Source organism: Mustela nigripes, chromosome 12 (assembly GCF_022355385.1).
Source record: "Mustela nigripes isolate SB6536 chromosome 12, MUSNIG.SB6536, whole genome shotgun sequence".
Taxonomy (NCBI): domain Eukaryota; kingdom Metazoa; phylum Chordata; class Mammalia; order Carnivora; family Mustelidae; genus Mustela; species Mustela nigripes.
In genome coordinates this window covers 133,797,759-133,808,975 of record NC_081568.1, presented here as the reverse complement: position 1 = coordinate 133,808,975, position 11,217 = coordinate 133,797,759, and the positions used below count along the sequence as shown (strand labels likewise).

At 43.8% G+C, this 11,217-nt stretch overlaps 1 protein-coding gene and 1 long non-coding RNA gene across 2 annotated transcripts; one reads left to right on the top strand and one right to left on the bottom strand.

Annotated features, from left to right (window-relative positions):
- Positions 1-3,458: 3,458 nt before the first annotated feature.
- Positions 3,459-6,109, top strand: SPMIP10 (sperm microtubule inner protein 10). The gene is made up of 3 exons (XM_059418400.1): positions 3,459-3,544; positions 4,061-4,169; positions 5,780-6,109. The coding sequence occupies exons 1-3, from the start codon at positions 3,459-3,461 to the stop codon at positions 5,987-5,989; spliced, it is 405 nt and encodes a 134-aa protein (XP_059274383.1). The 3' UTR covers positions 5,990-6,109.
- On the bottom strand, positions 3,522-10,757 carry LOC132028861 (uncharacterized). The gene is made up of 3 exons (XR_009407571.1): positions 10,388-10,757; positions 6,906-7,081; positions 3,522-4,128 (listed from the first exon to the last, which is right to left on the bottom strand). It is a non-coding gene; the product is annotated as an uncharacterized LOC132028861 (long non-coding RNA).
- Between the last annotated feature and the right edge of the window lie 460 nt (positions 10,758-11,217).

The window sequence follows — 11,217 nt, the reverse complement described above, 5'->3', positions numbered from 1 at the left end:
ATAGAGAACTGAATATTGTTCCGAGGTTATTCACGAGAGGTAATTTTAAAGGTACAATACATTGAGAAAGATAACATTCAGGTAACTGCTGCTTTGGTGTGTGTGTGTTTTTTTTTAATGATTTTATTGATCGAGAGAATAAGAGAGCATAAACAGGGGCGTGCAGGTGAGGGGGAGACAGAGAGAGGAGAAGCAGATGCCCCACTAAGTGGGGAACTTGAAGTGGGACTGATTTCAGGACCCTGAGATCATGACCTGAGCAGATGCTTAACTGACTGAGCCACCCAGGCGCCGCTAACTGGCACCTTAAATGCCATACATTTGTGTAACTATTAAATTTTCTAGTGAAAGTTAAGGTTTTTGAAGGTCATTAACATATGAGGTTACTTCATCTTCACTAAATAGTCCATCCCGGTTCCTTTTCTTTTTAAGATTTTATCTATTTTTTGGAGAGAGAGTGAGCACAAGTGTGAGAGCAGGAGTGGAAGGGCAGAGGGAGAGGCAGAAGCAGACTGCCTGCTCAGCAGGAAGCCCAACGTGGGGCTGGATCCCAGGACCCTGGAATCATGACCTGGGCCGAAGGAAGACACTTAACAGACTGAGCCACCCACTGCCCCCTAGTTCATTTTCACCAGTAGTTGTTGCCTTACTACTTCGGAAACCATGGATTTCTGGATTACATTAGGATTACTTCCCAATGTTAAATAGAAACCAACACTTGAGGTGTTTTATTTTGCTTCTTAGTAATCCATTACGTTTTATTATCAATATATCTTGGATGCTTATCCTGCACTTCTATTGACAGGTACTCAAGTTTTGAAAATATCTAAATAACAAACATCCATCAAAATAATTCTGCAGAGCGGCACCTCTTGCAGGCATATGATGCGGGGATCGATGCCAAATGTTCCACGGGATTTTCGATGTCTCCCAGATGGCTTTAATTATGAATGAAAGAACTGCCTTAAACCTCACAGAAGAGATCCAATTCGGGGTCAGTATCTTGAGGTGGCAATGCCAAGGTAGGGAGCAGAGACACCTCCTGGAGCCCCATGAGCTTCACCGAGAGCAGTCTGGAAAAACAAGCACCGAGACCTGGATACTTCTATTGTCTGATGGCTTTAGCTGCCCCATTATCCTGTCTTCAACATCTAGGCCCACCAGGGCTAGGAGTAGATGTATGAAAAAGAATCTCACTGGGAGGTTTCCTCTTTAAAATAGCATCTTGAGGGCGCCTGGGAGACAGTGGGTTAAAGCCTCTGCCTTCAGCTCAGGTCATGATCCCAGGGTTCTAGGATCAAGCCCAGAGTCAGGCTCTCTGCTCAATGGGGAGCCTGCTTCCCTTCCTCTCTTCCTGCCTCTCTGCCTGCTTATGATCTCTGTTTGTTAAATAAATAAATCAAATCTTTTAAAAAAAAAAAAATCTTGGCCACTCCCTCTACTGAGGATCTACCCATCCACTCCTTAGTCAACTCAAAGCACTTGTGGGTGACCTGGCTGCCTTCATCCTCACTCACCATCAGCTCCCCATAGAGCTGTGTTCCCATGGCCAAATCCCCTGAAGGATTTTCTCCACATCTCTGAACATTTTTCTATATTTTTTGCCTAAAAATGCTTCACATGACTGCTGATGGACCTCTACATCCTGCTGGGGAAGGTGGTGTGTCCTCTCAAGACTTTGCAGAGTTTGGGAGTTCACAGTCTTCTGCTCCAAGACATGCTCCAGAAGCAAGATAACCTGGTCTGAAAGGAGTGAGAGTCCTAATGTGGCACAGGCCAGAGCCTGGAGTCCTCCCTAGCACTTCAGTTTTTTTTTTTTTGTTTGTTTTTTTAAAGATTTTATTTATTTATTTGACAGAGAGAAATCACAAGTAGATGGAGAGGCAGGCAGAGAGAGAGAGAGAGGGAAGCAGGCTCCCTGCTGAGCAGAGAGCCCGATGCAGGACTCGATCCCAGGACCCTGAGATCATGACCTGAGCCGAAGGCAGCGGCTTAACCCACTGAGCCACCCAGGCACCCAGCACTTCAGTTTTTAAGGTTCTTTACATTTTTATCTATTAAAATTTTTCTGTATACCTTTCTGCTCATCTAAATCTAGAAATCTCTATCCAGGGACACCTGGCAGACCTACTTGGTAGAGCACGGCAACTCTTGCTCCCCAGATTCATGAGTTCAAGCCCCACGTTGGGAGAGAGATTACTTAAAAAAAAAAAAAAAAGGAAACAAATGTCTCTTCAAACTTTTGTTAGGTATATATTCAGTTAATACTCTCACCAAACGGCATTTGGCAGTAATATTTGCTGCTCAGCCTAACTTTTTTGTACTTGGTGCCTATGGCATTGACACTAATACCCCTCCACCTCTCATGGTGATGTGTCATTCTCACTTGTAAAGACACACTCCCTGTATTAAAATGAGTTTTTATAATCTCAAATACTCTGAATTATTACTCAAATCCTAGGGCGTAGAAGGGGTTGGATTGGTTTTAGGTTCAAATATATTTAATTTCCACTCTTAAAGGTGTGTCTAAGCAATAGGTGGTGAAACATAAATGAGACATATCCACCATGTGCAGTATATAAATAGGACAATTAGCCAAGGACAAGTACAGAGTGTTTATATGAAGGGCTACTTTGTGAATAATTGCATAGTCCAAAATGTTATCTAGTATGTTTGTGTCAAATTTGTAACATGTCCACAAGCATTCTCATCTTAATTGTTCATGATAAGAATGATGTTTTAGGGGCACCTGGGGGATTCAGTGGGTTAAAGCCTCTGCCTTCAGCTCGGGTCATGATCCTAGGGTCCTGGGATCATGCATCGGGCTCTCTGCTCCGCAGGGAGCCTGCTTCCTCCCCTCTCTCTGCCTGCCTCTCTGCCTACTTGTGACCTCTGCTTGTCAAATAAATAAAAATCTTAAAAAAAAAATGATATTTTAGTCCTGGGGTACTGAAAAAAAATACACAAAAAATAGCTTTTAAGCTTCACATTTTTTTAAAAAATATGCTTTTAACTTTTATTTAATCTCTACAGCCCACATGACCCCAAGATCAAGAATCATGCACTCTTTCAACTGAGCCAGCCAGGCACCCTTTAAGCTCTACATTTTTTAAAAAAAAAGATTTTATTATTTATTTGACAGAGAATGAGCATGTACACAAGCAGGGGGAGCAGCAGGCAGAGGGAGAGGAAGAAGCAGTCTCCCTGCCAAGCAGAGAGCCCAATGTGGGGCTCCATCCCAGAACCCCAGGATCATGACTTCAGCCAAAGGCAGATGCTTGACTGACTGAGCCCACCAGACACCCCTAAGCCCTAGGTTCTTAATCACCTGCTAATGTAACTGCTCTGGGTTGCTATGAAGTTAGCAAGACAGTGTTCTGTCTGTGGCAACAATGTCATCATAATTAGAGGAGTGAGTCAGTGAAGTTCTAGAAGAGAGTCTGTCCCTACTGGCAGTGATGGCTTCAGGGAAAGACACTTGTCCTATCTTACCTAAGCTTGCCAACAGTTGCTGTGAAGAGAGTTCATACAAGCCTTCTAATAAGTGAGGACTTAAGGGTTCTGGGTTTGGGGGTTTTGTGTTTTGTTTTGTTTGCCCTCTGGGAGCCACACGGATGAGGATAAACATTTTGTGCTTGATGTTCTAGAGGGAAACAATGGGTGGGCAGGGAAAGCAAGTCTGCCCAGAGTATAAAGCAGGTACTAAATTCGGAAGCTGTTTGTGGCTGGTCAGAGACTTCTTTAGGCCATGGGTGGGCCTGGCCAAATCAGGGTGTGCTGCATTCTTCCTTAGTATCAGCTTAAATGAACACTGCAAGCAAGTTGTAAAGGTCAGCATGCAGTCGAAGGTGCAGATATCCAGGCCCGATTCTTGATCTTGGTGATACTTGGAGTTTTGATGGGTTCATAATTAGATGACCCTCAAACAATGCCATAGCTCTCTGTTCTGCAGCTGGGGGAGGGGGAAAACCCAACATCATAGACACAGCACATGAATAATGCTAAAACAATTATATTAAACTCACCAGATATCCTTTCTTCCTGCCTTCCTAATCTTCAGGTGTAATGAAGTTCATTTGCCACGGTTTTCATTAAAGCAAGGGATGATCCCAAGACATTATGTTATGCCTTGGAAAGAAAACATGAAATTCAGGAATGTGAATCTGAAGGTATTTTCCTATACATGTTCATAATGAAAAACTCATAGTTAAATAGTCTAGTTTAACATATCTATGAATAAAATGTAACAATACAAAAGCTATGGTTAAATTTATATTTATTTTTTCCAGCTTTATTGGGTATAATAAATGTATGTATTTAAAGTGGACAATGTGATAACTTTGATAAGCGTACACGCTGTAGAAGTTACCAGGTTCAAGATAATTAACACATTCATCCCCTCACAGTGTTAATTCATTTTTTCTTCCTGTGAGCTTAAGATTTACTCTCTGCAACTTTTGAGTATACAATACTGTATTATTAACTATAGTTACTAGGTTGAATATGACAGCTTTAGAATTTGGTCTTATAACTGAAAGTGTGTGCCCTTTGACCTATGTCTCCCCATTTCACCCTCTCTCTAGGCCCTGGTAACCACCATTCAATTGTCTGACAAAAACTATAAACTAGTTGATGCATTTTCACATAAACTTGCAAGGAAGAGTTAAATAGCAACATCTATTCAAATATTTGAGCCCAAAGATGAACTTAAAAAAGATATACCCAAAGATTTCAGAACTCTTTGTCTACCTTTCTCACATAATGGCAACCTGCAATTAAGAATTAACTTAGGGGCACCTGGGTGGCTCAGTGGGTTAAGCATCTGCCTTCAGCTCAGGGCATGATCCCAGGGTCCTGAGATCGAGCCCCGCATCAGGCTCCCTGCTCAGTGTAGTCACTTGGGAATCTCTCTCCCTCTGCCCTCCTCCCATAAGATCTCTCTCCCATACAATAAATAAAATCTTAAAAAAAAAAAAAAAAAAAGTAGAATAGGAGCACCTGGGTGGCTCAGTGGGTTAAGCATCTGCTTTCGGCTCAGGTCATGATCCCAGGGTCCTTGGATCGAGCCCTGCATGGGGCTGCCTGCTTCTCCCTCTCCTTCTGCCTCTTCCCTCTCCTGCTTGTGCTCTCTCTCTCTCTCAAATAAACAATAAACAAAAATCTAAACAAGAATAAAATAAAAATTAAAAAGGGATGTTATAATGCTCTATCCACTAGATTTTTCCTTTTTTATTTTTTTTATTTATTTTTTTTAAAGATTTTATTTATTTATTTGACAGAGAGAAATCACAAGTAGATGGAGAGGCAGGCAGAGAGAGAGAGGGAAGCAGGCTCCCTGCCGAGCAGAGAGCCGGATGCGGGACTTGATCCCAGGACCCTGAGATCATGACCTGAGCTGAAGGCAGCGGCTTAACCCACTGAGCCACCCAGGCGCCCCGATTTTTCCTTTTTAAAAGATTTTATTTATCTACCTATTTATTTGAGAGAGAGATAAAGAGCACATGTGCTCAGGGGATGCAGCGGAGGGAGAAGGACAAGCAGACTCCACAGTGTGAGCTAAGTGGAGAACTCATCACGGGGCTGAACCACAAGACCCTGCGCCCATGACCTGAGCTGAAAACCAAGAGTCGGGTGCTTAACTGACTGAGCCACCTGGGCACCCCAGACCTTCCTTCTCAACAGGGGTAGTTAGGAAAAACTATTGGGGAATCTCCATCTTCCCCTAATCCAGTGCTGTTTGGCGTGATTTAAAGTGGGATTTTTTTTTTTCCACCCTTAGCACACAGAAGTATGTGGGATCCACGCTGGTCCTCTAGAAGACACTTTGTTTTTGAATCACAGTGAAAGGCTCTGCCATGGGGAAGATCGGGCAGTTGTCTTGAAGAAAGGCCCACCAGAAATAAAAATTGCAGATATGCCTCTGCATTCCCCGCTCTCCAGATACCAAAGCACTGTGATCTCCCACGGCTTCAGGAGGAGACTGGTCTAAGAATGGAAAAATAAAGTATCAGAGTATTTCAACCCCAATCTCTTTTCTCCCCACAAATCTAAGCCTGTTGCACAATTGTATTTCACCTACAGATTCACCTTTTTTAAAGGCTAAAATAAAAGTCAGTTGTACTCTTGATCCATTATAAAAGTTTCTGTACTCTTCATCCATTATAAAAGTTTCTGGGGGCGCCTGGGTGGCTCAGGGGCTTAAAGCCTCTGCCTTCAGCTCAGGTCATGATCCCAGGGTCCTGGGATTGAGCCCCGCATCGGGCTCTCTGTTGAGCAGGGAGCCTGCTTCCCTCTCTCTCTGCCTGTCTCTCTGCCTACTTGTGATCTCTGTCTGTCAAATAAATAAATAAAATCTTTAAAAAAAAAAAATTTTCTGAAAGCAAACAGGCTCTGAGAACAATGGAGATGAAGCGGGGGGGGGCGCAAGGCAAACTCTCACTGAAATTAATTTCACTCCATTTAACTGATGGATCCAGTCCAACCATCTACCCTCACTGTGCTGCTCCTCCTCCTCACTCCTTTGTTGTTCATCGCCTCCAAAACCCAGGGTCAGAGGATCCACACCGAGAAAGAGGGGCAGGATGTGGAATTATTTCTGCTGGTTTTCTGCTTTTTCCAACACCATCTTTCTGCCCTGCCTCAACCAACACCTCCCCCCACCAAGGCTGTGGGTCCTGGCAACTCTTCCACATGGTAACTTGAAGTATTTGGCAGATACCTCCAAAATCCACAACACCATTTCAGCTGAAGTGTATTTTTTTGTATTGGTTCAATGTATCCAAGGATCAATTTCCTGTAGCAAAGAACGGATGAGCATCATTTAACCTAAAATGACCATATGCAAAACGGTACACCACTGTGGAAAAGGGTGTAGTACTTTCTCAAGCCATTAAACATAGAATTACCTTATGATTCAGCAATTCCTCTTCTAGGTATATGCCCCAAAGAATTGAATGCCGGAGGGGTCAGTGGGAGAGGGTGCGCCAGGCTGGCTCCAGCTCCAGAAGGTGTTCAGGTTTTGATCTCGGGGTTTTTGTGGGTTTGAGCTCCACTCTGGGTGTAGAGATTATTTTTAAAAAATCTTAAAAAAAAAAAAAGATTTGAAAGGAAGGACTCAAACATATTTGCGTGCCAATGTTCCTAACAACATTATTCACGGGGTGCCTGGGTGGCTCAGTGGGTTAAAGCCTCTGCCTTTGGCTCGGGTCAGGATCCCAGGGTCCTGGGATCGAGCCTTGCATGGGGCTCTCTGCTCAGCAGGGAGCCTGCTTCCCCTTTTCTCTGCCTACTTGTGATTTCTTTCTCTCTGTCAAATAAATAAAAATCTTTTAAAAAAACAAAAAACAAAAACATTATTTGCAATAGCCAAAATGTGGAAGCAACTCACATGTCCCCTGAGAGATGAATACATAAAACGTGGTATATTCAGGCAATGGAATACTATTCTTCAGCCATAAAATTCAGTCATGAAATTCTGATACATGCTGCAACGTGGAGAAATCTTGAAAATATGCTAAATGAATAGGCCGCACACAAAAATACAAAAATTGTGTAATTCCTCTTGTATGAGATATCTAGAATAATCAAATTCCTAGGGAAAGAAGAATAGTAGTTACCAAAGGCTGCAGAGGTGGGAGGAATAGAGTTGCAGCTTAATGGGTACAGAGTTTTCAGTTTGAAATAAAGTTATGGAGACAGTTGCTGGACAAGGTAAATGTACTTATTGCCACTGAATTGTACATTCAAAGAGAGTTAAAGTGAATTTTATGTCCTGTTTATTTTACCACATTTTCTTCAAGATTCTTTTTATTTTTGAGTAATCCCTACACCCCATGTGGGGCTTGAACTCACAACACTAAGTTCAAGAGTCACCTACTCTACTAACTGAGCCAGTCAGGTGCCCCTTACCACAATTTTTTTTTTAAAGATCATGGTAGAGGGCGGCTGGGTGGCTCAATGGGTTAAGCCTCTGCCTTCGTTCAGCTCAGGTCATGATCTCAGGGTCCTGGGCTCGAGCCCCACATCGGGCTCTCTGCTCAGTCGGGGGGCCTGCCTCCTCCTCTCTCTCTCTGCCTGCCTCTCTGCCTACTTGTGATTTCACTCTCTGTCAAATAAATAAATAAAATAAAATAAAAAAAAGATCATGGTAGGTCTAAGCTACACTTCACCCAGCCGTGTTCATACATGATTACTGCATGAAGGAAACTGTTATAAAAAAGACAAAGAGGTCCATCTGATACCAACTTAAAGATCACTGAAGTAGGGGAGCCTGGGTGGCTCAGTTTTTGGGCATCTGCCTTTGGCTCAGGTCATGATCCCAGGGTCCTGGGATGGAGCCCCACATCAGGCTCCCTGCTCCTCTGCTTCTCCCTCTCCCTCTGCCCTCCCCTTGTTTGTGCATGTTCTCACTCTCTCTCTCTCTCTGACAAATCAATAAAATCTAAAAAAAAAAAGAAAAAAAGAAAGAAAAAAGAAAAAGAAACAGAAACAAGGAAGGAAGGGGCATCTGGGTGGCTCAGTGGGTTAAAGCCTCTGTCTTTTGCTCAGGTCATGATCCCAAGGTCCTGGGACTGAGTACCACATCAGGCTCTCTGCTCAGCAGGGAGCCTGCTTCCCCCTCTCTCTCTGCCTACCTCTCTGCCTACTTGTGATCTCTGTCTATCAAAAAAAAAAAAAAAAGACAAGAAGCAAGAAAGGAAGAACACAATCCATAGTTCACTTGGCCTTGGGGATTGGCTGGCTGGATATACTGCATTTCTGATCAGGCAGAGCACTTTCAGGGACATGACAGTTATCTAAGCTTTGCTTTGCCAATATGACATCATGGGCCTGGGGAAGCTCCATCTTGGGCCTAGAAATTTCTGGGATATCCAAGGTCAAAAAAGTGAATTGATGAGTTTTTCACATACTGAGAACACTGGTAATCATATTTGACCTTTACTAGTCAACTTCCTGTGGGGCCACCAAGAGCAGGTGTGGCAGAGAAGGGGAGTATGGCAGAGAAGATGTGTAGCAGCTGGAATGTAGCCAGCAATCAATCCACTCACCGTGCTCTGTGCCTCTCAGTGCATCAACAGGGGCCCTGGCAATACAGACACCATGTAAAATTATTCATTGAAACTCCTCTGGCTTTTAGATGACTTACCAAAGGAAGTCTGGCTACCACAATACATCTTTTTCTTCTTTTAAGAATATGGAAAGGGGCACCTGGGTGGCTCAGTTAGTTAAGCATCTGACACTTGGGCTCCTCTCAGGTCTTGATATCAGGGTCATGAGTTCAAGCCCCAAGTTGGGCTCCATGCCCAGTGGAGCCTACTTAAAAAAAAAAAAAAAAAAAAAAAAAAAAGGAAAAATAGGTGTGATAAAACACTGAATGAAAAATCTAGATTTACACAGTTTGTGGACAAAAAAAATGTATGTAACCAGAAAACAATGCAGAAACCCAGTGCATCAGAATGTTTTATACAGTATAATTTCTGGACAGTAGAGTTATGAGTGATTCGTACATCCTGTGCCTTTATAAATTATCTACAGGAAACATATATTTTATCATCAGAAAAGAAGGAGCCCTTCCACTCCTGTGCCAAGGGCTTTATATGAGTGGGATCATTCCTTTCTCTGTTCTGTTTGTCAAAGTTTGAACCCCAAAGTCAATGTCAACTCTTAGAGGAAACCTGTTTCATGTTTTATCTTCTTTCCACCCTAACTTTTTCCAAGTTGGTTCTCTGCCTAAGACTTCTGCTTCTTGACCAGAAGAGGTCTCTCTTGCATTGCTCAAGAAAAACAATTTTCTTAAAAAATGTTTATTTCATGAATGAAAACGGTCTTCATGTGTTGGAGATACTATGGTATTGTAGAAGTTTGAGAGAATAATTCTTCAGTGCGTCCGTAACTAACAAATTCCCAAACTATTTTATTAACAAAGGGGAGCTTGAATTCTGTGGACTAACCCCGTTAATACCCAGCACTTTGCAGAGTCACAGAAGAATTTTCTCTGAAATTGTAAAAAATTGAAAGAAAAACAGAGAGCAAGGGAGTATGCATTTAAAAAGGAAGACGTATGTTTCCTAGGGACAAATTAAAAACCATCAGGGAAGTGCTTCAGAGGATATGGGCTTTATAGTTAGGCTGAACTGAGCCAAATTCTGACACTGCTAATTACTGTGTGGCTTGAAGCAGCCCTGCAACTTGATCATCGCCTCTCGTTCACTTTCCCATCTGGAGGCTAAGTAGGGGGTAGAGCCCTCACAGGGACAGTGCAGTATCAGGACCGGCAGGGTCCCCAAAAGACCAGGGGTGCCTGAGGTTGGCAGAGCTCCCAGGTATTGGAGCGGGGAAGCCGGCTCCAGAGACCGAGCTAAGGAGTCGATTCTCAGTTCAGGCTTACCTTAAACCGTGATCCCAGGCACAGTGGGGTCTCTGCTCTTCAAGCAGGTTCCCCACAAGTGGCAGATCTGTGGAGACCCCTTCTTCCTCCTCTAGGAGGAGTGGCACGGGAGTGCGTGGCCGGCGTCTGCTGCGTTTGGAGAATCCAAACGGGGCTGTGCGCCTGTGGTAGAAACGCTTGCTCACAGGCGGGGAGAGCACAGAGTGTGGCCAGAGGCGAGGAAGATGAGAGAGATTGACTGCTTTCCTCTGAGGGCGCACTGAGGAGCGCCGCCCGGAGCTCAGATCCAATGGGGGCCGGGGATAGGGAGGCCGCCATTTTCATTCCCATCCTCCAAAGCTCTATGGAAAGCGTTCAGGGAACAGAAGCTCCTAACACGTGCCATCTTGCTTTTTCCTCTACACGTAGTGTTTATTCTGTTTCCTTACTTTTCTGAAAGGAAAATAGAGTGGTGACTGGACCTTTGTTTCTGGTTCGAAGGAATGGGAGACAAGAGATTTGAGAGAGGAGTGTTCATGCTGACGTGCTGCTCCGTGCCCAGTGAGTGAGGGTTTGAAGCTTAGACCTGGAAGCGTTGGTGTTCAGGGAGGATGTGGTCTGAGTTTCCCCGCACACACAGTCACTCGGCTGGTCTGCCGAAACAGGCCCGGTCCTGCCTTTTTTTTTTTTTTTTTTTTTTTTTTTTTTTGAGATTTTATGTATTTATTTGACAGAGAGAAATCACAAGTACATGGAGAGGCAGAGAGAGAGAGGGAAGCAGGCTCCCCGCTGAGCAGAGAGCCGGATGCAGGTCTCGATCCCAGCACCCTGAGATCACAACCCGAGCGGAA